Source organism: Cavia porcellus, unplaced genomic scaffold, assembly GCF_034190915.1.
Source record: "Cavia porcellus strain 051 isolate PalLab524CR breed Dunkin Hartley unplaced genomic scaffold, mCavPor4.1 scaffold_1, whole genome shotgun sequence".
Classification (NCBI taxonomy): Eukaryota; Metazoa; Chordata; class Mammalia; order Rodentia; family Caviidae; genus Cavia; species Cavia porcellus.
The window spans coordinates 58,959,878-58,987,112 of record NW_026947484.1 but is presented as its reverse complement, the minus strand read 5'-3'; the positions used below and the strand labels follow the sequence as shown (position 1 = coordinate 58,987,112).

Here is a 27,235-nt window from a genome sequence, read left to right as displayed (position 1 = left end):
GGTAAGCGGCACCACCTGCAGAGGCCCTGCCCTGTCCTGGGGTCGCAGCCTGCCATCACTGTCGTGGGACACCTTCAATGGCCGATGCCACCTGGTGTTCAATACTGCTTGGTCCTCTGAAATGTCCTCCCTTGGGCCCAGGCCCCACGTGGTCACTCACTGTCCACATCACAGTTGCACCTCAGTGACCTGTTGCCCGTGCCATGGCCCAGCTCCCCTCGGGGCCTCTGTGCTGTGCCCAGCTGCTCTGCTGTGACGCGTACCCTCTGGCGTGTGCAGGAGATGCTCACTGTGCTTTGGTCCCAGATCGTGCTGAAGAATTCAGTTACACCAGGATGGGCGGCAGTGCTGTCATTGAGGGCGTGGATGATGAGGCGGACATGGTGGAGACACAGAAGACCTTCGCACTGCTGGGTGAGTGAGCTTGAGACCGCTGTGCCGGGGTCGGAAGGCGAGGAAGCAGGGAGAGGAGGAGAGGGCGGGATCCCAGCAACTGTGTCCCAAGGCACCCCTAGGTCCCCATGTAGGTCACGCTGTGCACAGCATAGCTGAGTCTAAGTGGTCGGGGCTGAGCTTTCCCTCCAGGGAAAGGCACCGAGCTCATTGGGCAGCTGGGACCAGGCAAGAGCCCTGGGACTTCTCAGCTGGCTGTGGTGAAGACCAGAAAATCAAAGGTCCCATGGTGCTGGGACAGGCGTGGTGGCCAAGACAGCAGATACTGCGTGGGGCCCGTCCAAAGGGCTTTGCTACCTATGAATTATAAACCTTTTAACAGCCTGTGGAGGAGAAGCTGCTTTTTCTCCATTTTACAACAGGGAAACTGAGGCAAAGAGGTGATAGTGATTAGCCCAAGACTGACTTTGCATTCTGGGCATCTCAAAGTATCTCATTTTTAAGCAGAAGCCGAGTCTGGCAACTGGGAGTTGGCCTTGGGGCAGCCAGGTGTCCCCAGTACCTGTGGACCATGTGACAAGGGTCACTTGAGACACGAGCTGCTCTCACGTCAGGCAGCCATCTCGGCTGCTGTTTCCCCATGGTGGGCTTGCGTGTGCACTGAATGTCACGGCCGAGGTTAGCGCAGGCCCAGGTGGCAGACAGGATGGGCTCCGCTGGACGGGAGGGAGGATTCCCCACCTGTGGTCACCTCGGCTTCCTCCCAACCTACCCAGCTCCCCTGAGAGGAGTGCCTGGGTGCTGAGCTCCGTGAGAATAAGGAGGAGCAGGGCCCTGTCCTCCCCACCTGACAGGCCCACACCAGGACACGTCCACCTCTCTCCAGCCCCAGTCTCCTCCCTAGAGGGCTTTGGAACCCCAAATTGGAACCGCTCCCCCTGGGAGGGCGGGCCAGGCCAGGCCACGCCAGGGAGACCCCTCCTCTAGGCCCAGCTTCCATCCACGTCTGCAGGGTAGCTACCTGCCAGGATTGCTGGCTGGGCTTGACCACTCCTGTCCCCACACCTTGGTGGCTCACATGAACGGACCCTGTTGTACCTGGGAACCAGGCCTCCGGCTGGGCGGGGCCCACTTTCCCTGAATGCCCACTGTGTGAGGGTGCAGGGTGCTATGTGGGGTCTGTCCTCAGGGTTCCGACGATGCCGTCTCCAGGGGAGGTCACCTTGTGCCATGGCTGGCTTCTTCCTCAGACATACACAGGAGGCCCGCAAGGAATCTGCAGAAACCTTTTTTCAGTACTGTGGTTTGAACCCAGAACCTCTGCACCCTTTTTTTGAGAGCCACTCTCGCTAAGTCGCTAACTGCCCAGGCTGGACTGTACCTTGGGATCCTCCCGCCCTAGCCTCCCAGAGTGAATGGCAGGGCTCTGTGTGAAGCACTCTGAGAGCCCTGCGCAGCAGCACCACGCTGGGCTCTGTGTGGATGGCTCACGGCGATCCAGTGCCAGTTCGGGCTCCAGACTCTCGATGGGAAGCCACGCAGCATGGGGACCCAGGGAGCTGCATGCTGGGGCAAATTTGGAGCGGAGAACCTAGGGCTGTCACTGGTGCCTGAGGGTGGAGCTGATGTCCAGACACACCTTAGCAACCGCACATGCAGGGTGGCATGAGCCAGCACACATCTAGTGGATGTGGTCACTGCCCAGCCCTGCACGGCCACAGCCTGTCATGACCTTGTGGTTTCTCTGTTCTGGGGGTCCTGGTGGCATTGGGGCGTCTGAGGCCGCAGAGTAGGGTCTGGCAGTGGGTACCATGGCTGCCCTGTCCCAGCAGTGCATGCGGCTGACACAGCCAGCAGGTTTTCTAGAAGTTTCTGCTAGGCAGGAGTGCACCTGTGTGTCCAAATGTAGGGGTTTCCCTGGGGACCCATGCTAGAGGAAAGGTCTGAGGGTCCAAGGTTTTCCTACTATTTTGTTGTTATTGTTGCTGTTTTGAGGCAGGGTCTCACTATGTAGTTCAAGCTGGTCTTGAACTTGCTATGCAGCCCAGGCTGTCCTCAGACTCACAGAAATTCTCCTGCTTCAGCCTCCTAAGTGTTGGGCTCACAGCATGCACCACCAAACCTGACCATCTATCACTGTAATGGATTCGTGCCTAGGGCCAGGTGACCCTGCATCACCTCCAGGGAGCCCTCTCAGCACCCACAATTGCTGTGACTGCAGCATGTAGCTCCTCAGCCTCTGGACCTGCGTCATGCAGCAGAACTGCAGCCACCCAAGGATGGCTTCACCTAACTGCTGGGCAGGGCCACTGTGGGGACGTCCCTGGTTCCCTGGCCAGGGAGCTAACAGCTCCATGTTGTACAGTGCAGACGTGGACAGTCCCTCAACCCCACAGGCAGAGCTGCCAAGGCACCTGCTGAGCCCCAGCCCGAGTGCCCCATTTCTCCTGGTCCAGACCCTCCTGCCTCCGAGGCAGCTGTGTGAGCTGGAGGCTTCCACATGATTTGGTTCACATCTTTTGTTGTTTGTGATACTGAGCACTGAACCCAAGGCCATGCACTGAGCCACAGCCCTATTCCTCTTCTGGTTTTTATTTTGAAACAGGAGCTCACTAACTTGCCTGGTTTGGGCTTAAACGTGGTACCCTCCTGCCTCAGCCTCCTAAATACCATGCCCTACTGTGGCTATGCCCGGCAAGTTGTGGTCTTTTGAGACTATTCCCTCCCTCGGCCTTTGGAGCAGGGGCACGCGAAGGCTCGGGGCGTGGGTGAGCAGCTCATGACGTCTGGTGTGAGGCTCTGAGTTCCGTGGTCAGTCACTTGCTATTAGGGGCAGGGAAGGGGGAGGTGCTGGCTCCACCCCGCTTGTACTGCAGTGTGGGCTGCAAGGTGGCCTGGGCCCTGCGTCCCCAAGTGTAGCAGAGCCTGGAGAGAGTCTGAGTCAGCGCCAGGCCAGGCGGCAGAACCCTCGGTCAGGCATCAACCACTCATGGGGTACATGCTCAGCACCTCTCTTTTCTGGCCTCCTCCCTCCCCAGGGGCTGGGAGCCCCACTGCTTGGTCTCTGGAGCTGAGAGCAGAGGGTCAGAGGGGCAAATGAGGTGCTAGAACTTGTTGGGGGGGGCAGTTCCTGAGCAAAAGGGAAAAGAAGCTTTGAACGTGGCCAGTAAGGGGCACGCCCTGTAACACCAGCATTCTGGGTGGCTGAGGCAGGAGGATCCCAAGTTTAGGAAGTTTAGTGACCCATTGCAAATGTTGAAAAGGGGCTAGGGACTCAGCTTGGTGCGGAGGCCAAGGGTCCAGTTCCCAGCCCTGGGGCGGGCAGGGCATCTTCCACGTAGAGAGTACACCCAGTAAGCTGCAGCCACGTCTCTGGGAAGCTGATGCGGCTGGGATGGCCGTGGGGACCTCAGGTTGGCAGCGGCCATCTGCAGCCCCACAGCAGGGGTTAGCGGGTGAGCAGCGGTCGTGGCCTCCTGTGCTGCCCCAGGCCTCTTTGTCTCTGCCTGGGCACTGACTGATGGCTTTGCTGCCTTCAGGCTTCCACGAGGACTTCCAGCTGGACGTATTCACAGTCCTGGCTGCCATCCTCCACCTGGGCAACGTGCAGGTCACTGCGGCGGGTGCTGAGAGGTCCTCCATCAGCGTAAGGCCCTGCCCTCCCCTGGGGTGGCTGAGCAGAGGAGGGGTGTCCCGGGAGGAGCGTGCTCTGTGAGTAGGCTCAGGGTGGCAGTGGCCGTGACAGAGGAAGCTGCCCAGGCGGGCACAGCGGGCTTCTGCAGGTGATCAGGGAAAGGAGTGCTTCCCCAGGAAGCAGGGGGCACAGGCCAGGAGGCTGGACACCCCGATCCCAAGAAGGAGACCCACAGGGGCCCAGAGCTCAGAGCCCTCAGGCAGATGGCCTGGGAAACAGCAGGGAAGCTGGCACCCAGAGAGGCATGTGGGGTACTGAACATGTAGGGCTGAAGGGCGCCCCCCCCCCGACACCTGTCCTGCCTCATCCTGGCTGACAAGGCTGCTACAGCTGGGAGCTGGGCAGTGTGCATCATGGAAACCGGTCACCACACGGGCAGGAGGTGGCCCTCGTGTCCCCCCTATGTCCTCACATGGTGGGGACAGCAGGTCCCTGGGGTCACCTTGAACAAGGATGCGGACTCCATCATGGGCCACCCCTACACTCCCTCTAACCCTGATCACTTCCCAGCAACCCTTTCCTCAGTGCCATCCCACGGGGAGAGGCCACAGAGTGTGTATCTTGAGGATACGCACGTCCTGTCCCTAACAGCGTCCACATGGAGTCCCCAGGTCCCAGGGGCCCCGTTGCTGTGTGGACCGGTGCACTCTCAGTGCTCTGATCTGCGTGGCCCAAGGAGACCAAGGTAGGAGAGGTGACCGCAGGCCCTGGCAGGGGTGGACACTTCTCATTCCCAGCTCATTCACCCCGGAGAGGCGGTGTCTGCCTTCTCCTCCACAAACTCCTGAGGGCTAGGAGTGAGTTCAGCCCCAGAGATGAGATCGCACGACTCACTTTCTGAGAAGCACTCATTCAGAGGAGAAATTAAAGGTGATAACCAGAAACCCTTGGGGAAATCGCCAGCTGTCTGCTGACCAGCCCTGGCGATGGCCACAGACTCACTTAGGTATGGAACTTAGACCAGTGGGCAGGTGAAATGGGGGGCGAAACCGTCCTCCAAAGGATCCCAGGCCCCCAGCTTTTGCGTTTCCTTCTCAGCAGTGGCGACAGTAGTGGCCCTCACTGGGAAGGTCTGGCTCCTGCTATGCCCATGCCATCCCAGCAAGGAGGCCGAGCATGATCCCAAGTGATGCGGATGTTTGTCAGGGGCCGCAGTGGGGGGCCTCAGGCAGCAGGATTGCTTATACCTTTCCTCCACCACATCCGAATGCCTTTAATATGCCACCCAGTTCTGGGGGGCTAGGACAGCGCCTGCCTCGGAAGCCCCTGCTCCAGAGGGTTGGAGGTGCTCAGTGGCACCTGCCATCTCCCTGGCTTAATGACAAGAGCCCCAGTCCACACTGGCTGTCGACAGAGGGAAGCACCTCCCCCTGGGCTTGAGGGAGAAGTGGGGCACCTTTGTGCATCCATGTGGAGAAGTCCCTGTGACGCTGTCGTAGACACTTTAGTCACTGGGACAAAGTAACCATCACCCCAGCTTATAGGAAGGGAGGTTTATTTGACTCATGGCTTCCAGGGGTTCAGTCCATGGGTTGCCAGCTGCAAGGCAGAACGGCACAGTAAAGGGCCTGGAGAAGGACAGCTGCTTACCTTGTGGGGGCCAGGACGGAGAGAGCAGGGAGGAGCCAGGGACCACTCCACGCAGGCCCTGAGCAGCATGTTCAGCCCTGAGCACACCCACAGTGGACCCACAGAGCAGCACAGTGCCCCGTAACCTAGTCACCTTCCACAGCAACAGCCTCCGGGACCTTGTGTAGGCTGAGAACCCCCCGGGGAGTGAGTCCCACCCAGCTCTATCTGGTCCCCCTGAGCTGGGACACCATGGTCACCCTGACCCCTGAGGTACAGCCTAACATGGGCTGGCACTGTGCTGCAGGCTGGGAGAAAGCCGAGTCACCCCCACATCCACAGGGCAGGGGTGGCGGCAGGGAGTGCCATGGTCTGGGTTGGCTAGCACCATTGCAACAGGGCCCCTCAGGGATGGGTGTTGGCTGACGTGGCCAGGTCCCCGCCTCCACAGCTCCAGGCCTGGGCTTTGCTGCCAGAAGCTGTCACCCACCCACCCACCGCCAAGGCCTGCTCACGCCTTGCACAGGCCTGGGGTGACCCTGACAGGGCCTCTGCTTGCTTCGAAGGAGGACGACTGTCACCTAAAGGTGTTCTGCGAGCTCCTGGGCCTGGAGCGCAGCCAGGTGGCCCAGTGGCTGTGCCACCGGAAAATTGTCACCACCTCAGAGACGGTGGTGAAACCCATGACCAGGCTGCAGGCCATCAACGCCAGGGATGCGCTGGCCAAGAAGATCTATGCACACCTGTTTGACTTCATTGTGGACAAGATTAATGGGGCGCTGGGCTTCTCCGGCAGGCGGCACTCCTTCATCGGTGTCCTGGACATTTATGGGTGAGAGCCAGCTGCCTATGGGTGCCCCCTGCTGCCTGCATTGTGTTTTGCGTGGTTACAAAGCCAGAAGCCAGCATTCTCTGTTTATGGGTGCAGGAGGTAGGGGTGGGGGGGTGAAAGGTACACAGGAAACGCAGATATAAAATATTTATTACGGTAAAAGCCGCATTGCCGTGGGTCCCCCTAAACCCTTCCCCTCGCCTTGAACACACCCCGAGTCCTCGCCCCTTCCTGAAACAGCTCTGGAGTCCTCTTTCCCCAGTGTGGTAAAAAATGCAGTGAGGGGCCAGAGATTCAGCTCAGTGGCATAAGCACCTGCCTGGCAAATGCAAGGTCATGAGTTTGATCCCTGGCACCAAAAAAAGCCTAAACAAACCCTCAAAACTGCAGTGAACACTGCTGCCACGTCCCATCCCATTGAAAGGCAGAGCAGGACAACAGGATGCTGTGGCCTTGTCCACTTGTCCTTTTCCTCACCTGCCTTCTCCCTGGACCTGGCACTGTGTCTCCGGCTCTTCCCCAAATCACAATCGCCATGAAAGACAAAAGTTCCCAGTGGGTTCAGGACAGTGCAGATAAGACCCTCAAGGAAGAGGACTCTAGAGTGGCACAGAAGTGGCCATGATGGTGGGACCAGTGTGTGACGCCAGGGGCAGGGTTCTGAGGGGCACTCACAGCACAGGCCCTGGAGGGTATGCGGGAGCTCGGGCTGTGTTTAAGACTTGCGTGAAGCCTGGCCAGCACCCCAGAAGCTCGGCCAGAAGCTGAATGCATATGCCATGCGGCAGGGGGTTTTTCTACTTTAATTTTGCTGATCTGTGTTTCAGTTTTGAAACCTTTGATGTGAACAGCTTCGAACAATTCTGCATCAATTACGCCAATGAAAAGCTGCAGCAACAGTTTAACCTGGTGGGTGGCTTTCCCGCCTCTCGGGCAGAACCTGAACCGGAGCAGGACGGGGTCTGGGCCTGTGTGAGGCTGTGGGGAGGAGCTCACACACACCAGCCTCTTTCTCCCTTCCCTCCTTCCCTCCTGCCTTCTCCGTCTCCTCTTTCTCTTTTCTCTTCCTTTCTCCCTCTTGCCCTTTGTCTCTCTTTTCTTTTTGCTTCCACACTGAGCTTCATCCCCAGCTTTTTGGGGTACATAGTCTCACTAAGCCACTAAATTGCCTGAGTTGGGTTTGAATTTGTGATCCTCCTGCCTCAGCCTCCCACAGTGCTGGGATTACAGGCCTCTGTCGGCCTCAGCATCCATAGTTTAGTTCTCCTTGTGAGCCTGGGGCAGGCACATGGCGGAGGGGATGAGCCAGCAGGCTCTGCTCCAGGCCAAGTCCGCTTCCCTGCACCCCTCCAGGGCCTGGCTTTAATGCAAGTCGGGGAGCCCGCCCACTGTTGAGAGGGGTCCTTGCCCAAGTCCACTAGGCGGGCGTCTCTTCTTCCCTTTGCTGATGTGCAGTGTGACTCCAGCCTGGGGCAGAGGCCTCTTCCTGGAGCGCTGAGTAACCACAGCTGTGCTCTGGGAGCGGCCAGCGCAGCCTCCCGGCCCTGTGTCCCCAGCCCGAGTGGCCTCTGTGCCTGGATCATACCCCAGGCCTGCAGCTGCAGCAGCTCCCTTCCTTCTCCTCCCCACCTTCCTCCCACTCCTGCATGTGAGTGGCCGGCAGTGTGGACCCTGCAGCTGGGGACTGCAGTGCGGGCCTTGGGCCTGGTGTGCGCTGCCTGTCCTCTGCCCTGGACTCCTGCTTGGTGGCCCTCCTGGCTCACTGCCTGCTGTGTGTGGCCTGGCCTCCGTCCTCCAGGGTGGCCTCCTGATGGCCTCATGCCCCAGCCAATTCCCTGAGCCAGGGACACCTGCTGTATGGCCAACAACTGGGACTGCTGTCCCCTCCCCATAGAGGCTGGGTCCCTGCCCTGGGGCAGCTGTGGCCGTGAGGGGAACAGGAAGAGACCTGGGGCCACACTGGGACCCAGGCTGTGCGGCTGGGCCAACCTGGGATGGGGGCCCGTGCAGACTTGCATTGGGGTCGTAACCTTGACCTTGGGAGGGCTTGCCTGCGCCCCACGTCTTCCGGCCTGAACCGGCAAAGCCCATGCACTGTGCTGCTTGGGGCCAGTGTGACGCTGCCCTTCTGTCCATGCTCCCCGGGAACCCAGCACGTCTTCAAGCTGGAGCAGGAGGAGTACATGAAGGAGGACATCCCCTGGACGCTGATTGACTTCTACGACAATCAGCCTGTCATCGACCTGATCGAAGCAAAGATGGGCATTTTGGAGTTGCTGGATGAAGAATGCTTGGTAACTGCTAAGAGCAAATACCGAGGGCTGGGGATTTAGCTCAGTGGCACAAGCACATGCCATGCAAGCGCAAGGTGTTGAGTTTAATCCCTGGTACCAAAAAAAGAGAGAAAATAAAGGTTTGAATAGCCAGGTATGGTGGCACACACCTGTAACCCCAGCACTCGGAGGCTGAGGCAGGAGGACTGCTGTGAGTTCAAAGCTAGCCTGAGCTACACAGCGAGCCTTCTAGGTGGTACCAGATCAGTGTATTTCTGTGTGGCTTTTCGAACTATCCCTGCAGAGTCCTGGTGTGACCCCACTCTGGACCCAGCTGTGGAGCATGAGCAGGGGCCCAGGGTTGCTCCTTGGAGAGGGGCACACACATCATCCCAGGTCCAGGCTGTGTGGAGCAGGCCGGGACCAGCATCTGATGGCATCAGGCTACCTGTCATCACCTCACTGGTTTCCAGGTCCTGGGAACCATCAGGACAGAGGGAGACATTGCTGTTTGGGACAGAGCTCGAGGGTGTTGGCAAGGGAGCAGTTTCTGCACAGGCGGGCCTGCACTCAGGGGTAAAGCCTGTGTCCTGGCTTTCCTCTCTGTACCCAGCTTCGCCCGGGATTCACTGCTGTGGGGCAGGGACCTCTCACACTGCAGAGTCGCCCTTTCAGTGCTTGAGCCTGGGAGGGGAGAGATGATGGGTGGAAGGGCCAGCACTCTGGCATGGTCACCGGCTGAGCCACACAGCAGGGAGGCCTGGAAGAAGAGGTTTTGTGGTGGCAGTGGCGGGCTGCATTTTGGTTTCGATACTGGGATTTGAACCCAGGGCCTCTGCACTGAGCCACATCCTCAGAACTGTTTAGTTTCCATTTTGAGACAGGGTCTCGCTAAGTCACTGAGTTGCCCAGGCTGGGCTCAAACTTGCCATCCTCCCTCAGCCTCCTAGAGTGCTTGGCACGGCAGGTGTGCACCACCAGGCCTGGCTTCCAGAAATGTGTGCACCTGCTCTATGTATGTGTGTCCCAGAGTCTGGTGTCACGGGATGTCACTCAGAGTCATTCAGACACAGTGGGGTAAGCCCGCCAGGCCTGGCTGCGTCTACTGGGCACTCAGAATCCCCGATGGGAAGGGCGGGCTCTGCAGTGCGCTGAGGCCGAGGGTGAAAGCTTTGCCACGGAGGTGGCTGCGCGGTGAGACACAGCCACCTGGTCCCTGGGGCAAGGGGTGCATAGGAGTGGCCTCTCACACCCTAGAAGAGAAGTCTGCTCCCTGTGGAGCCCCGCTGGTGTTCTGGGACTTCAGGCTTCGGGGAGAACTGGAGATGCCACCCATTGTGCAGACGTGGACGCCTCCACAGTCACTGTGTGGCCATTTCCTATTTCTTACAATGTGTCGTTTCTAAAGGCAGTGTGTCCCCCAGTAGGCGCTCAGTACCCCAAGGGCCATTGGTCAGTAACAGGAGAAAGTCTCCAGGGCAGGGGAAATGGCTCACTGCCGTGGGGGCCTGACCACCACACCCAGGGTCCTCTCAAGATCGGCTCCCAGGCCAGGGTCAGTGTGCAGCTCTCCCCTTTGCCAGCCACGTCCCCGAGCCGACCTGCTCTCCGGTTTGCTTTTCTCTTGCAGCTGCCTCACGGCACTGATGAGAACTGGCTTCAAAAGTTGTACAATAATTTCGTCAACAAGAACCCTCTGTTTGAGAAGCCTCGGATGTCAAACACAGCCTTCCTCATCCAGCACTTCGCCGACAAGGTGTGTGAGGTCCCATGTGCTGTCACCTGGCCCAGGTCACCTGGGCAGGAACAGCCAGGCCACGAGCCTCCAGGCAGATCTGATCCTCTGAGCACCCATAGCCTCATAAAGTACACGTGCATGTGTGTGAGTGTGCATGGGCAGGTGTGCATGCGTGTGCGGTACTGGGGACTGCACTTGGGGCCAGAGCACTGAGCTATATCCCCAGGGCTTTTTATTTTTTGAGACAGGGTCTCGTTTCAGTGCCCAGGCGGGGCTTGACCTTGCCATCCTCCTGCCTCAGCCTCCTAGGGTCCGGTTGCAGGCCTGCAGCACTGTGCCCGTTTGTTTAGCAATTCTTCCTTTTTCTAAACGGTAACCAGTGAGTCCGGGCTGCACTGCTTTCATGTGCTGTCGACTAAGGATTTCATTTCTGAACCCGGAGTTTACTGAAATCTGCGATCCTCTTCAGTTTATTTTCCCAACCACATAATCAGACAGCATGGTTGCTCCTGATGCTGAAACTCGAACTTTTTTTTTGCAATTTCCCTTCTTTATTAAACCAGGGTAGCTTTATCACAAAAGCCACACGGTAATTCACGATAATGGCTCTTTTCTAGGGGATCTTTGCTTTCTCCTACATATGTCCTGTTTCTTCCCTAAAGAGAGTGGGCCCAGGTAGCTGTGTCAGTGGAGCATCAGACATTTGCCAGAACCCCACCTATAATCTCAGCACCTGGGAGGCTGAGGCAGAGGGATTGCCACAAGTCTGAGGCCAGCCTGGGCTGATAGTGAGACCCTGTCTGAAGAAAATGGGAAGGGAAAAAAAGAAGAGGAGAGGAGAAGGGAGGGAAAAGGGGAGAGAAGAGGAGAGGAGAGGAAAATGAAGGAAAGGAAAGGAAAATCATTGTGAAAATCACATCATAGAAACTCAGAAAACAAGAAGGGAGGCTCCCCTAAGAGCACATGCTTGGCTTGTCACCGCCTACTGGCGTTTGTATTGTGGCCCCGTACAGGGGTCCTGGGAGCAGCCTGTCCTCCTCATGGGTCCCAGAAGTTTCAGTGGCCCAATAGGTCCCTCCCCTCCCCCAGGGCGGGGAAGTACGGTTAATTGGGTGCAGCCTGGAATCCTGCCTGTGAAGCAAGTCCTCTGTCACTGAGCTTCTCCCTGGGCTGAAATTCATTCCTGTTGTTTGTTTGTTTTGTTTTTTGATACTGGGAATCGACTCAGGACCTCACATTTGTCAGGCAGGCGCCGTGCCACTGAGCTGTATCACTGGCCCTGAAATTCATTCTTAATATGCTTCATACTTTGTGACATGTAAACATACATGTCACACACTGGAATACCCACTCCAGGCACACCTGTAACTCAGTTACTCGGGAGGCTGAGGCAGGAGGATCACAAATCCTATGGGGTGCACATGACACACTGAATTAAACCCCTAACTCTCATTCACACTGCCTGAGACCCTCCCCACCAGAGTCCAAACCCAAAGGTCTGGTGGTGTCTTCAGAGTCAGTTTTCAGCATTATCCTTGTTCTCAGAGTTCAAACCAGGGCCTTCATACCACGCAGGTACTCCACCCCTGAGCTACACCTGAGTCTTAGGTTAGTTCTCAATCTATTTTTTTAATCTGTGAAAGTTACATATCACAAATTAAAATATGCAACACGCACTTGTAGTCTGCTACTCAGGAGGCTGAGGCAGGAGGATCACAAGCTTGAGGCCAGTCTGGGCAACAGAGGGAGACCCTGTGTTCATTGACACAGAGACCCTGGCTGCATGGTGAGTGTGGCCTTGGATGAGTGGCAGCCTCTGGGTGCTGTGCAGGCGCTGAGAGCTTCCAGCCCATGAGCCAGAGCCTCAATGCCCATGTACCCTGGTGGCCTGGACAGGGCTGGGTGGCATTCTGTCCTCCCTGCCTTCAGTGCTTAGCCTGGCCTCCGCTGAGGGACCCTGAGCCACAGGCCGCAGCGGGCAGCAGTGGGATGGGGAAATGGGAGCCAGGAGCTCCTGGCTTTGCATTGGAGACCCCAGGGTCGCTGTGCTGAGCGGATGCCAAGCTGTCTGCAAGGTCACCTTGGCACCCTGCATCTTAATCTTTCCTTAGAGGGGGGCTGGGAGGGCAGCTTGAGTTACAGCACCACAAGAAAGGAGGGAAAGGGGAGGTGGAACCTGCACCTCAGCCTCCGGACACCGCATCCCCCGCAGGTGGAGTACCAGTGCGAGGGCTTCCTGGAGAAGAACAGAGACACCGTCTACGAGACACTGGTGGAGACCATGCAGGCGAGCACGGTGCGTGGGGAGGGGGCCGCTGAGGCTGCTATCATGGGATGGACAGATGAGGGCGTGGCCGCACATGTGTGTGTGGTGTGAGACCGTGTGCGTGTGCAGGCAGCTGTGCACCATGGCAGACCAGGTAGCTGTGCACCATGGCTCACCAGTGAGAGGTGCTCCTACATGTTGGTTCCGTCCCCAGCTTGGCATGCAGCAGGGGCAGCCACGTCCTTTCCTCCTGCTGGGCAGTGCGGTGTCCGAGGCAGTCAGCTGGAAGCCCTGTCAGGCGGGAGTGCTGCTGGGGGCCTGTGCAGGGGTGTCGTCCCAAGTGGCTGGCAGCTTTCCTGCTCCTCTTTAAGGCAGCTGTGGGTCTCAGGAGCAGGGTTATTCTCACGCAGGCCCCTGTTTCTGTGACGACAGGGGTGTTACGTTTATTTCACTGCTGTTGAAAGGTCCCAGCTGACAGCTGGCATGCAGGGTTGAGAGTTTCCAGAGTGTGCCAGGCACTTCGCTGGTACCCACAGGGACAGCCAGCTGCAGTTTAGCCTCACGGCCCCGACCCCTGGCGCAGAACTGCACTGAGGTGGGCGTGCAGAATTGGTCCATTTTACTCATCGGTCGTTCACTCAGCCCTGAGCTGAGTCCAATCTAGAAGACCAAGGTCACAGCACTGCTCATGGGGGTCAGAGCCTTCCCTTGGCAGGGTGCTGTCTCCAGGGACTTAGGGGCTTGTTTAAGGAACGAACTATGAGGCTCGCTCTCAGAGGCGACAGGTACTCAGGGCTTATGGCCGAGCAGCCGTAATCTCAGCACTCGGGGAGGCTGAGGCAGGATGATCACCTCGCAAGACACTGTCTCAAAACAAACATGGAGCTGGGATGGAGCTCATGGTCCTGGATTCGATCCCCCCTCCTGGAAAACAGAAAATCAAAAGGAAAGAAGAAAAGAAAACTGGTGCCGAGCAGAAGTAGGACCAAGTGGAGATGAGGAGGGGCTCGCTGGGCCGTGAGAGACAGCGGGGCACACGGGAACCGCATAGCCCTGCGTTCTGGGCACATGGGGCAGCGCTCTGATGCAGGCAGCCCCACGCTGGCCCTCCTGTGCAGAGGCAGAGGTTGGGGCTCAGGGTCCCGCCCACCCGTGCAGAGGCTGTAGCAGTCTGAGACATCGCAGCCCTCTCTGCCTTCCAGTTCCACCTCTGCGCCCTCTTTTTCCAAGAAGGCCCGGCTCCCTCCTCTCCTTTCGGTTCGGCCATCACTGTCAAGCCCGCAAAGCAAGTGCTCAAGTCCAGCTGCAAGCACCTGCGCACCTCTGTGGGGAGCAAGGTACAGGGAGCAAGGTATTGGGGGGTGGCAGACCCCCAGGCCAGCGGCACAGATGCCAGCTGCTCACCACCGGCAGCCAGCAGATGACACCGCTGTGGCTAGCCGTCCAGACACCCGCGTCACCAGCCTGACCTCTTCCTGGCTCCAGTTCCGAAGCTCGCTGGCCCTGCTCATGGAGACCCTCAATGCCACCACACCTCACTACGTCCGCTGCATCAAGCCCAATGACCAGAAGTTGCCCTTCGAGTGAGTGCCTGGTGCTGGAAGCCCGGGAGAGCTGTTCCTGTGCCCCTGGGCTTTGATGTACCCACTGGGGCTGCTGCTGCCGGCTCCTGGCTTTGCTGAGGGTGCTCCATGGGCGTGGCCCAGACTGACACACACACACATACCCCCCAGCCAGGAAGGGCCAGATTGCAGTGCATCCCATGGCCCGGCCGCCAGGAGGCCAAGCCTCCAGCTTGATATGAGAAGGACTGGGGAGGGTCTGGGACAGAAGGCTGAGGGGAGAAGATGCCGCCCTCCCCAGGGCTCAAACTATGACACTGTCTTCCTATGCCGTCCTCCGGCCTCAGCCTCCCAGAATGCCAGGATGACAGGCCATGTTCCTCCATGTCACTGTCCCTCGGCTCTCTGGAGGGTGTCACAGGGCACAGTCCCCTGGGTGTGGCAGGCCCATGTGCCCGCTCTAGCTTGCTGAGGAGCTGCCACTGGCATCCCCAGGTCCACAGCAAGTCTCTGGGGTGTGGTCCCTGGCACCCCCCCCCATTTGGCTTCACTCAGATTTGACTCCAGGAGAATCGTGCAGCAGCTGCGGGCCTGTGGCGTCCTGGAGACCATCCGCATCAGCGCGCAGAGCTACCCGTCCAGGTGCTGCCTTGGGCCTCACTGCCCTGGGTGCCAGGGTCCCACAGGAGGCCGGAGAGGGTGACAGACGGGCTGCTTGGGGGTGACGCTACCCCCACCCTCAGGGCCCGCCCCATGCCTGGTGACGGTCCCCATGTCCTTGCTGGAGAGCTGGGAAGGTGAGGGGAAGCTGATTGGGGAAAGTTTGAGGGGCAGACACATGTACAGGGGCCTTGGGGTGTCCGGGAGAGGCCACAGGTCAGTGACTCCCACACCACGATCAAGTCAGGGAGCCCTGACACAGGGGGTATGTGTGTGACTGAGCCCCTTGGTGTTCAGGTGGACATATATCGAGTTCTATAGTCGCTATGGTGTCCTCATGACGCGGCAGGAGCTGGCGGCCGGTGACAAGAAGCGGGTGTGCGTGGCAGTGCTGCACAGACTCATCCAGGTGCCCGCCGACCCCCAGGGTCCCCGAGCCGCCTCCCCATGCAGCCTCCTGGAGCCAGGCCCAAGCTGTCACAGCAGCCGGGAAGCGGCCCTGGGCTCTGTGCTTACCTGATGGCAGACTGCCCACAGCCCCAGGGAGGCCACTGAGGGGAGGACCAGGGTGGGTCAGGTTGTCGCTGAAGCTGTGAATTAGGGGGGACAAGAGATGGGGGATGCTGTTACCCAGGAGGGTATGGCACAGAGAATCCAGGACCAAGACCATGAGTCAGATCTCCGGCTCTTCATCCTGTGCCAGCATACTGGCTGGGTCAGAGAAAGGGGTGCCCTGCCCCGCCCTCAGCTGGACGCCTCACTGCTCATCTTCCTCCCCGGGAGCGGATCTAACCCACGCCTGAAGGATACATGCTGGACCCTGGTCAGGGTTTTCCTGCCATGTGTCCAGGTCCCAGGGCTGGGGAGCACTGGCCTCAGCATCCTCTCCCTGCCCCAGTGGGCGGTGTCTCTGATGCTTTACCTCCGACCTCCTCTGCCCTTCCAGGACTCGAATCAGTACCAGCTCGGCAAGACCAAGATCTTCTTCCGGGCGGGGCAGGTGGCTTACCTGGAGAAGCTGCGGCTGGACACGCTGAGGCAGGCCTGCGTGGTCATCCAGAAGCGCGTGCGCGGCTGGCTGCAGAGGAAGAAGTTCCTCCGCGCCCGGCACGCGGCCGTCATCATCCAGCGCTACTGCCGGGGCCAGCTGACCGTGAGGTGTGCCCAGGAGGACGTGCGTGTGCACAGGGTCCCCTCAGGTGCTGTTGGGCTGGAGCCCCTGACCCGGGGCCCCGCCCCGAGGGGCTGAGAACACCCAAGGCTGGCGGGGGGCCTGGGGGAAGATGCCCAGAGTGCGCTGCCTGTCTGTCTGCAGTGGGGGTCCCCCAGGCTGGGAGACAGCAGCCCAGCACGAGGTCACCACCCTACTGAGGCCCTGGGGCTGGCCGGTCTGGGGGTCCTTCCCAATGGTCAAGTGCTCCAGAGACAGAGAAGGTGACAGCCAGACTTCTTCCTGAGCTGGAGGCTGAGGCAGGCAGCTTCCCATCACTACCACAGGTCGCAGCATGGCTGCCTCATGCAGCGAGAGCTCAGTGCGGCCCAGGGTTCTGGAGTCAGCTCCGTGATGGGTTGGTGCTGTCCCTCGGGCCCAGCTCATCGCAGCAGAGGCCAGGAAACCTGGAGAGGACAAGCCAGGCCCAGGTCCCGTGAAGGCACCCAGGCCCAAGAGACCTCCTGGCAGCACCCTGGGTAGGCCTGGCCTTTAGGTGGGCCTCGGGGACCCGTAGGAGACCACGAGGAGGCTGGCACTCTCAGCGGGGCAAGAGCCTTGATAGGCTGGGGCTGTGTGACCCACCTTGCCCTTTGCTCCCACGTCCACTTCCTGGCAGAGCCGCGGTCTACCCTCTGTCACGCAGGCCCAGGTGGTGACTGTCGCCCTCTTTCCATCCATCTGTGACACGAGTCCTGCAGGCAGCTTCGCCCGCCCTTTCTGCCCTTTGGTTAGAGATCCACAGACTTTCTGCAGAGAGCCGGGCAGGGATCATGTGAGGCCGGGGGCCTGGCTCTGGTGCTCTGTGTCCAGGTGGACACAGCTGCCTTGCCCACTTTCTGTCACTGTGCCAGAGGCCAAGCTGGGCATGCTGTGACTGAAACGGGATTGCTCTGATTTGGAGGCTGAGGTTCCAGATCAGGTAGCCCCGTCAGTCTGGCTGCTGGTGAGGGCTCCTGAGCTCTGGACAGCAGAGCGGCAGGTGAGGCCTTGCTGATGGAGCCTCTCAGAGACCTCTGCCCCCCACACCCAACGACCCCGTGACCCAAGTACTATCCCTGGGGCTGGACCCCGCCTCTGCAGCATCGCCACCCTGGGGGCTGGGCTTCCTTACCCAGGCCTCAGGCACCATCTAAGCCTACTAGAGCTGGGCGGGCCTGTGTAGCCTGTGCACTGCTGTCCCGGGGACTTGACTATAACAGAACCCGGAACCCGAAGCCCTGGCCCCAGCCTAAGCTTGCCCAAGGGCCACTTCCTGCACTGCCTCCCAAATGAATGAATGAATGGGGGGGGGGGGAGGTGAGTAGGTGCAGGTCTGGAGCACAACCTCCTCAACATGGTCTGTGGCAGCACGCACGTGGATGGTGACAGTTGTCCCAAACAGGCAGCGCGTGTGACATCAGCCTGGGCCTCGAGCTGTCTAGGACACCCCAGACGGTGGGAGAGGGCACTGGGGATGACACAGGGTGTGGCCCAGGGTCACCCTGCACCCTGGTCTCCAGGAAAGCAGTCACAGCGCGGGCCTTGAAGGAGACCTGGGCGGCCATCGTTCTCCAGCGCCACTGCCGCGGGTACCTGGTCCGCAGCCTGTACCAGCTGATCCGCGTGGCCGCCATCACCCTCCAGGCCCACACCCGAGGCCTCCTGGCCAGAAGGAAGTACCGGAAGGTAGGGCCGGGGTTGGCCAGGGCTGGGGGTCAGAGCAGGCGGTTGGCACCCAGGGCCTGCTGGGTGCTCAGCTGGCAACAGGAATCCCTGCCTGGTGCCTGCGCCACCCAGCACTGAGGTCCATGTGCATCGCTGCGTAGATGCTGGAGGAGCACAAGGCAGTGATCCTGCAGAAACACGCGCGGGCCTGGCTGGCCAGGCGCAGGTTCCAGAGTATCCGACGCCTCGTGCTCAACGTGCAGCTGGCCCACAGGGTCCAGCGTCTGCAGAAGAAGCTGGAGGACCAGGTGGGAAGCCCTGGCGTGTCATGCACATCCCATCTTCTAACGGGTCTGTTGCGCTCTGGACCAGATCCTCAGCTCTGCTTTGCAGATTCATGCCTGGGTTGGGAGCTACAAACACCTTACACAGGCCGACTGAGCTAGAAAATACAAGCACTCTGCAAAGGGGTTCCCTGTATGGTTGTATATGTTGCTCACTGCACAAGGAGGAGAAGTGGCGCTGAACTTCAGCCAACTACCACTTGCCAGGACCTGTGCCCCGTGAAGCTATGCCCTAATTTTCAGAGATGCCATTTGCCTCCTTTGCTGCAGCTTGCCGGTGGGAGTTTGGGATGTGCCCGCCAGTGAGAACAAACAATCCACCTGCTGCCTGGCGAGGCTATGCCTTGCAGTATGTGGGCTGGAGGGCCTCCCACCATCCGACCTGGCCCCTGGGCCCACTGCAGCTAAGTGGGGGCTGGGGACACATGAGGCCTGAGGGCCTGTGACCCTGTCCCGTGGCAGGTCTGCCTGTGGCATGGTACACAGGCCAGATTTGCAGGTGGCGACTTTCTGTCCTGAAGCCCTGGGGCACAGACCCAGGAGTGGGTGCAGCTGGCTCACCTGTGCCCCTCTGGCTGGCAGCTGTCCTTCTCTATCCTACACACTGGGTGTCCCTTTCTGTCCCTGACTGCCCCCTTGTGGCCCCAGTCACCAAGTTCCTGCCTCACATGCCGAGGTGTCCAAGGCCCAGGATACAGCCTCTGTGTGTAGCCCAGAGGGAACACTGGGCAGCCATGGCACTGGCATTGCCGTGGGCCAGCACTGGGTGGACCCCACACTACCAACCTGGGATGTGCTGTGTCCCTCGCCATGGAGAAGCCCTGCCACACATCCACGGGGTGACTGACATGACAGTGAACACTGTCTTCCTCTCGAGAACCCCTGACCCCGGCCCTCTCTCCTGCAGAACAGGGAGAACCACGGGCTGGTGGAGAAGCTGACCAGCCTGGCTGCCCTGCGGGCTGGCGACACAGACAAGGTTCAAAAGCTGGAACAGGAGCTGGAGCGGGCAGCAGCCCAGCGGCGCAGCACCGAGGAGAAGGAGAGGAAATACAGGGATGCTGTGGAGCAGGTGCTGGCACTGGTGGGACACATGCCCCTGGGCAGAGCGGGCAGCATGTGTGGGGACTCAGGCAGGGCTCATGTGCAGAGATGAAAGGCGGCTGTGTCTCCTGGGAGAGGTTTGCAGAGTGACTGTGATCCTGGAAGTCACCCTCGCTGTGTCCTTCGTCGGGTGGCTCTGAGCCTCTGTCCCCACTCAGTCACCTTCCACAAACGGCAGCAGGAGGGTCTCACCTACTGGCGTAGGGAAGAGCGACAGACCTAGAAGGCCAGGGTCCTGGATTCGCACCCAGGCCCAGCTGCTGCCCAGCAGGGCAGCCTGGGCCAGTTCCCTCCCTGAGTCTGGGTTTCTTTGAGTATGAAATGGGAACAACACAGACAAATGGGCATTGCTACCCTGAGGGGACACCAGTCAGATGAAACCAGGGGGTCAGGGGCCCATAAGAGGCCCCCAGTGAAGGCCACATGCCGTCCAGAGATGGCCTCAGTCATCTCCCTCTCCAGACCCTTCCAGGTCTTCAGGGTCACCGCTGGGAGGCGGGAGTCCCCAGGTTACTGGTGCCAAGTGCATCCGCCTGCCGCTGGTCCCCAGCCGCCAGTGCCAGGGGTCCCAGCAGGCTCATGAGCAGCAGAGAGCAGCAGAGGCCCTGCTGCATCCACGCCACCCAGGCAGGACAATGTCCAGGTGCCAGTCACTGAGGTCCTGCGGTCAGGACGGAGGGGCCACCTCGGGGGACAATAGGGAGCTTCCTCGGCAACTTGGCTCCTTCTCCGGGGGCCGGCAGGGGACAAGTGTCTGCTTTGAAGTCACCTCGAGGCCCAATACATGGACCGGAGGGAAAATGACCTAACTCGGGAGCTTACAGCTCCTCACCAGAAGCCCAACAGACTTGCAGCAAGGTTTGCAGAGGAAGTCGTTCTGTTTTTTCCTTCCCCTTGCTAGAAACTGGCAGCCCTGCAGAAGCACAATTCAGAGCTGGAAATCCAGAAAGCGCAAGTACAGCTGCGGCTTCAGGAGAAGACGCAGGAGCTGGAAGGTGAAGACCGGGGCGGCTCTGCACTGGGAGGCCGGGGGCGTACGGTGGAGGGGGCTCCCAGGGTGGGGGGCACGGGGCTGAGGGTGCACGCAGCGCTGGTGTCACCATGATGGGCAGTGAGCTCTGGGGCAGGGAAGCGAGCGTTTCTGCTCAGGGAGGCGCCCCTCACTGAAGAGCCGGCTACACACTGCAGGCTCTGTTTGAGACCCAGCTGTCCTCCCGATTACCGTGGGTGAGTGGCTCTCAGTGGTGGTGCTTTTGCCACCCGTCCGCCTGGGGGTGCCAGGCAAGGTGTGGAGAGAGTTTTGTTGTCTCAGAGCTCCTGGCTTCCGGGATGTGGGGCAGAAGCCAGGGCTGCTGCTCGGAATCCTGCGGCACACAAGGTGGCTCCTGTGCCTGTTCCTGATCTCCCATTCAGTTCCTGGGAGTGTTTATTGTCCTAAAGCTTTCAATATACAGACAAGACTCAGACAGTGGCTGCACCCTAAGGACACAGGTTGTTCCCAGATCCCAGGTGGCCGGTGTGTTGCCCTGAAGCCCCCTCTGCGTCTCCAGGGTGTGGGAAGCGTTGCTCTGGTCTGAAGCCCAAGCAGCTGTAAATACCATGGATGGTTCTGTCCGCCGCACCTCCCCGACCTGACAGCCCTCAGGCACTGCTCTGGCAGCCGCATGGCAAAGAAGTGTTCGTATTTCTCTTTGCACAGAACAAATGGACAAGCTCACCAAGCAGCTCCTGGACGACGTGCAGAAAGAGGAACGGCAGCGGGCGTACGTGGCTTCGTTTGCCTGCACGGCACCGCTCTTGCTCTCTTGCCCTCTCTGTCTGCTGCTTCTCTTCTTGGCTTGCAGGGGGCTGTGCGGGAGGCCGGGCAGCACCTGCGGTCAGGGAGGGGCAGGCCTCAACTCTGTCCCCTTGCGTACCTTTCAGTGGACTTCACACCTAGGCCTGCTCCAGCCCGGTGCGCTTCCTGAAGTGCCAGGCTGAGCCTGCCCGAGGCTCAGAGTTGGGTGTCTTACCTAAAATGCTTGGAGCTGGACGCCTGTCAGAGTCCGGAAATTGTTTTTTAAATTTTGAAATCCATGCTTCGACCTGACCAGTTGAGCAACACTAACCCAAAATCCAAAACCCAAAAATGCTCCCAATCAGAAGCCTTCTGAGCAGCTCAACATCAGTGATCTGAAAGTTTTGGATTTCAGAGCATTTCCGAGGTTGGATTTTCAAGGGATGCTCGACTTGTATTAATTTGTCCAGGATCAAATGGAGCACTGCAGTGCTCCTGAAGCTGGGCGGGGCTGAGACACGGGACCCCTGGGACATAGCACCTCCCAGGGCCTCCTGGTCCCCCACAGAGCCGCCTCTCCTGGGCTGAGAGGCAGAAGTCACCTCTACCCTTGAAAGTGGGCACTGTCACAGTAGTTCCTGACCAGCCTCCCCCAAGGCACAGGGGTCTCCCCTTTTTACTTCCAAGGGTACGCTGCTCTAATTCAAAGGCTCCAGAGTTGATCCTAGGCTAATTCTTTTCTCCCTTGCTGCCCAGCCTTCTTGAGAAAAGCTTTGAGCTGAAGGCGCAGGACTACGAGAAGCAGCTGCAGTCTCTGAGAGAAGAGACCCTAGCTCTGCAGCGAGAGAAGGCGCAGCTGCAGCGGGAGCTGGAGGAGGAGCGCGTGGCCCGGGAAGGCCTGAAGGGGGAGGTGGCTCGGCTAAGCCAGCAGGCAAAGGTACGGCTCGGTGGCCCCCAGGGGACAGTGGTGTGGTCCTACAGGACAGACTGGGGACATCTGTGGAAAGGCTGAGGCCAGCAGGAGCCTGAATCTTTCTGGGTGTCCACGTGGGGGCCCCAACTTCTTGGGTTCAGCAGCTATCTTGTTCTGTGTGCTGCTTCGGCTCCCCAACTCTTGTGGGGTCACCTTTACCTAGTGCTAAATATGTGCCTCGAAGGATCTGCCCTGGGTGTCCTCTGAATTCTCCAGCAGAGCTGCTGGTCTGGGCCCTGTTGGTTAAAAGCAGGGGATCGGACCAGGAAGTTTCGATCAGCACAGGTTCCTGCGCTGCCTCCATCTGGGGAGCTGGAGGGTCAGCTGTGGGAGGGTCAGCAGTGGGAGGTCCAGCCATGGGAGGGTCAGCTATGGGAGGACTGGGTGTGGGAGGTCCAGCCATGGGAGGTCCAGCCGTGGGAAGTCCAACGTGGGAGGGCCAGGTGTCTGGGAATCTGGTGCCATATCCCTGTTCTGTCCTAAAGCTGCCAGGTTGTGAGCGGCCATTGGCATGATGCACCAGTAGGTGTCACTCGCTGCACTTGAGTGGCCACATCTCAGGCTCAAACTCTAATGTGACACAAAGGCATCTATTTTTCAAAGAAATAACCAGTTGTTAATCAGGTTATGTATGCAATGATAGGTCTACAACAAGCAAATACAAGTAGCATTCGGGACTCTTGCTGAAATGTCACCAAGAGGAACAGGACTTTTGGACAGGCCAGTCTAGTCCCCCAGAAGCTTAGCATGTGGCCCTGAACATGCCACTTGACCTTGACTCAGCAGTGCGGAAAGGCACAGTGCCTGGGACTCCCACAGGGACACTGTCCCCATGTCCAGTGCCAAACATGACCGCTGCTCTCCTCCCACCTGGGGCCCGACAGACCATCTCTGAGTTCGAGAAGGAGATCGAGCTGCTGCAGATGCAGAAGATCGACGTGGAAAAGCTGGTGCAGTCGCAGAAACGGGAGATGAGAGGTGACAGTGCAGGGTGGCTCCGCCTGGGGACTGACGGGCATGGCGGTGTCACTGGGCTGCAGAGGAGCTCTGTCCTTGGCTGGGAGAGTCGGGTTGGTTGCCCTGGGGTTTGACAGCCAGGTGGTGGAGCTCGGAGAATGGCAAGGCACTGGGGCAGCTGCCACATTCCCGGCTGGAGACCAGGAAAACAGAACCCGGGGCCCTGGAGAGGTCGAGGGAAGAGGAGACACACAAATGGAACCCGAAAGCCCTGCTTCTCCTTCCAGAGAAGATGTCCAAGGTCACCAGGCAGCTTCTCGAGAGCTACGACATTGAAGACGTGAGGAGCAGGTGATCGCTGTTGTGTTCACAGACGCTGAAAGCTCGTTGAAGCAGCAGAGAGACGAGTCCCTCTTCACTGCTTGTCTTCCAGGCTGTCTGCAGAGGACCTGGGGCGCCTGAACGAGGACGGGGAGCTCTGGTTTGCATACGAAGGGCTCAAGAAGGCCACGAGGTAAGAAAGCGCCCCTGGGATGGTTCTGGTTTTCAGATAACAGACTTGGGAAAGTGACTGGCTCACTGATGGACATTTGACGCACAGAGTAAAACTCACAGTGGGAAGAGCTAATGATCACAGATGGTGTTTTTATGGAAGTTAAATACTTACACTTTTTTTTCTTTCCTGGTTGGTGCTTGAACTCACAGCCTCCATGCGAAGCTGAGCCACACCCTTTAAACACGTTTTGAGACGGGTAGTCTTGGGTCACTAAGTTCCCAGGTTGGGCCTGAGCGTGTGCCCTCCTGCCTCAGCCTCAGTGCCGGTCCAGCATGCCCAGCAGGAGCGCTTCCTGTACAGGAAGAGCTGCCTAGTCATACCAGCTGTTCCTAACCAGCAGCCTAGAAGCCAATCCCATCAAATAAGCTGGCCATGTCTGCATGGGCAGCTGGGTACATTTAAGGACTTTGCAGCATTTAAGTTAACAAACTTTATTGTTTACAGTAGTTTTCGGTTCCTAGCAAGACCAACCTGAGTGGCGCACGTAGAGTTCCCACCTGTCCCTCGCCCCCTGCATGTGCCTGGCCTACCCCAGGGCTGGACACTGACCTGTCCCTGCCACCCAGCGACCACGGTCATGGCAGGATTGGCTCTCGGGGCTGTACTCCTGGGGGCTTGGACGAGTGGCTACAATACCACACGTCTCCTGTCACACTGGGCCCACAGAATCTCAAACGCTTAGGCGGGAAGCAACCAGCTGAGGGGGCTGTAGGAAGTTTTTATTACTCGGTGCTGATTAGCACCACACAGCACCTGTCACCAGCTGCAGGCGTCCCGTACCTGCTCTGGTCCCACTCTGGCTCCTCTGCACGCTGTGAAACGGGGACCTCGAGGCTTACTTTTCAGCCTGCCCACACAGGGTCCTGGAAAGCCACTTCCAGTCCCAGAAGGACAGCTATGAGAAGGAGATCGAGGCTCTGAACTTCAAAGTGGAGCACCTCAGCCAGGAGATCGGCCGCCTGCAGAAGCTGTTCCGAGAGGAGAGCGATGTGCATGAGAACGTCCGGCTCGAGGTGGCCCGGCTGACCTTGGAGAACATGGTACGGGGCTGGCCGGCGAACCAGCAGGGGCCCCGGTGGAGTCAGCTCGGTTCCTTGCAGGCAAAAGACGGAATTTAAATCACTGTTTTCTTTCTTTCACCCCCAGCCCTTCGTCCTTTTACCTGTGAGATAGGGTGTCTGTCATGGTTACTTTTCTCTTGTTGCTGGGACAAAACACCTGACACTCAAAATGAAGGACGGAGAGGTTTATTTAGCTCACAGTTTGTGGAGGCTTCAGTCCATCATCAGCTGGCTCGCAGGCAAGGTGGCCTGGTACTGGGGCAACGCTTCAAGATGGTAGAAGACAGAAAATGCAGCAAGAGCTAAAGGGAGAGAGCCAGTCTCTTTTCTTTATATCGTACACAAGCTAACCTCGAGGGCAGGCAGTGCACTCACAAAATCTCTGTGCCCTCCTCTGCACAGGCTGGGGATATTTACAAATGAGGACCTTGGCTCCCTGCTGGGTCCTCAGTTAAACTTCTAAGCTTTTCAAGTTGATCCAGTGTATCACCCGTTAACAGGGGAATCTCTAGCTTGTCCGCTTGCCAAACCCAAAGGCTCAGCGTGGCTCTGAAAGAGAAGGCGTTCAGACCTGTTCCGCTGTGCTCTGGGCCTCCTGTGAGGATGTGAGGCTCTCCCGGGCAGCAGGCAGTGGATTTTACCTGAATGGGTGCAGGTGATGGGCAGTGAGGAAACACCAGATCTGAGAGGGAGGCAGTCGGTGGAACATGGAGGGCCATTCCTAACCTGGCCGGGAGCAGAGGCAACCAGGGACGGCCTGAGGTGGCCCTTCCCGTACTTGGAGGAGGACCTGCATCTCTGGGTGCAGGGCACAGGGCTCAGGGCGAGCCTCTCTCTCCCCAAGTGGCTGTGGGTGCTGCTCCTGAGGAGCATGCTGGGAATTCTCCAGACTGCTGCATAGATCTCAGGGTTAGCAAGGCAAAGCAAAGGAGAGAAGAAGGCAGGCGGACACTCGCGGCTCCTGAGCCTCGGCTCTGCATCCTGTGGGTGGGCTCGGAGGGAAGAATTTAACATTCTAACATGGTCACTCCTCTCTAAAGATGATTCCAGACTTTAAACAGCAGATTTCAGAGCTGGAGAAACAGAAGCAAGAGCTCGAACTCCGCCTCCAGGAGCAAACGGAGAAGATGAAAGGTGCGGAACCGGCTCCATCCCTCGGACACCACGTAGGACAGAGCCACTGCCCTCAGAGCCTGGGCTGCTGTCTGGGCCTGGAGGGGACAGGCAGGTGGGACTGGAGCCCGGAGGGTAGGCGTGGGGCAGCTGTGGGGGCAGTGACACCCGCCTCTCCCCGCAGGGAAGACAGAAGAGCTGTGGGACCTGCTCAGCCGTGAGGAGGAGGAGGAAGAAGGGGCCCCGAGAAGGTAAGTGTGGCCCTGTGGCCCCCCGGGGCCCCCTGCCTTCAGGATGGCAGTGCTTGTGTGACGGTCACACTGATGGAGATGTTCCTGCCACCTTCCCCAGGGCCCTGGACTCCCAGAGTGAAAGAGACACCGCGGTGGAGGAGCAGCTGAGAGGGCGGCAGGGGGCTGGGGAGCTGAGGCAGCCTTCAGAGGCTAGAGGGGAAGCGTCCGGGCTTCTTTTGGAAAACAGGGTGAGAATTTGTGACCGTGTGCTGGGCAGATACCGGAGTGCTAGCCTTGCCCGTAGGGGGACACGCCTCCCGGAGCGCACAACTGCAGCTGTAGAACTAAAGTCCTTCCAACAACACGGCCTTTTCCTTGTTTCAAAAGACCTGTGAACCAAGCAGGCATGGTGGTGGGTGCCCTCAATCCCAGCTCTTGGGAAGCTGAGGCAGGAGAATCTCCACAAATCTGCGGTCAGCCTGGACTACCTAGTGAGCTCAAGGTGGAATACATCATAGTGAGACTCTTTCAAAAAAACTCTCTCAGAATTCAGGAAGAACTGAAACACTGCATCCATGCCCTTTACAGGAACTGTTTCCAGGAGTCTAGAACTCTGCTTGGTCTTAGGCCAAATCCAGCTTGGTGAGGCCAAGGAGAGCAAATCCAGGACTTGGTCTCTGAGCAAGTCTCTGGCTCCTGCCTGCCTGGGAGCCCATCTCCCCATGCTCGTGGTTCTAAATTCCTCATGACAGACATCACTGGGAAGCAGTGCCTGTGGCAGTGCTCCTGTGTCACTGAGGTGCTCAGAGGGGCACTCAGAGCCTCACACCATGGTCAAGAGGCCTAAGGGCCACGCCTCGTGCAGTGCCGTGGGGGGGAAATGTCTAGCACAGGAGTGAGTCCGTGACTACAGGGGTGAAGGAGTTGGGGGGCCACAGTGACAGCTGCAGGTGTCGGCTGAGGATTCTAGGGGTGCAATGGTGGCAGTGGCACAGCCCTGGCTCTACAGAAACCCCTGAGACGGGCCAGTGTGAGTGCAGAGTGGAGCAGGGCTGCATACAGCCATCCGCAAAGAGCAGGCGAGGGCAGTTCTGCGCTGACGTCCTGTTCTACTGTCCGAAGGGTCTCGAGGAAGAGCTGGACATGAAGGACAGAGTGATTAAAAAGCTGCAGGACCAAGTGAAGACCTTAACCAAGACCATTGAAAAAGGTGGGAAAGTGAGGTTCACTGTCTGAGCCTTTCCGGCTTTTGGCCGAATCCAAAGCCCGGGGA

The 27,235-nt window shown here is 58.8% G+C and overlaps 1 protein-coding gene across 4 annotated transcripts in view; it reads left to right on the top strand.

Annotated features, from left to right (window-relative positions):
• Myo5c (myosin VC) overlaps positions 1-27,235 on the top strand; it is a 59,090-nt gene that overhangs the window by 14,757 nt on the left and 17,098 nt on the right. For 2 of the 4 annotated variants that reach the window (XM_063248907.1, XM_063248888.1), the window contains exons 8-33: positions 307-414; positions 3,933-4,039; positions 6,223-6,488; positions 7,316-7,397; positions 8,642-8,782; positions 10,392-10,517; positions 12,712-12,795; positions 13,968-14,102; positions 14,251-14,348; positions 14,823-14,969; positions 15,285-15,396; positions 15,934-16,145; positions 17,700-17,865; positions 18,006-18,152; positions 19,096-19,260; positions 20,194-20,287; positions 20,992-21,055; positions 21,826-22,006; positions 22,927-23,020; positions 23,287-23,350; positions 23,433-23,513; positions 24,415-24,595; positions 25,657-25,750; positions 25,914-25,980; positions 26,081-26,210; positions 27,085-27,172. In XM_063248907.1, coding sequence (XP_063104977.1) covers positions 307-414; positions 3,933-4,039; positions 6,223-6,488; positions 7,316-7,397; positions 8,642-8,782; positions 10,392-10,517; positions 12,712-12,795; positions 13,968-14,102; positions 14,251-14,348; positions 14,823-14,969; positions 15,285-15,396; positions 15,934-16,145; positions 17,700-17,865; positions 18,006-18,152; positions 19,096-19,260; positions 20,194-20,287; positions 20,992-21,055; positions 21,826-22,006; positions 22,927-23,020; positions 23,287-23,350; positions 23,433-23,513; positions 24,415-24,595; positions 25,657-25,750; positions 25,914-25,980; positions 26,081-26,210; positions 27,085-27,172 — 3,234 coding nt within the window. The remainder of the gene's footprint in view (positions 1-306; positions 415-3,932; positions 4,040-6,222; positions 6,489-7,315; positions 7,398-8,641; positions 8,783-10,391; positions 10,518-12,711; positions 12,796-13,967; positions 14,103-14,250; positions 14,349-14,822; positions 14,970-15,284; positions 15,397-15,933; positions 16,146-17,699; positions 17,866-18,005; positions 18,153-19,095; positions 19,261-20,193; positions 20,288-20,991; positions 21,056-21,825; positions 22,007-22,926; positions 23,021-23,286; positions 23,351-23,432; positions 23,514-24,414; positions 24,596-25,656; positions 25,751-25,913; positions 25,981-26,080; positions 26,211-27,084; positions 27,173-27,235) is intronic. The other 2 variants (XM_013154684.2, XM_003471784.4) reach the window with 2 other exon arrangements.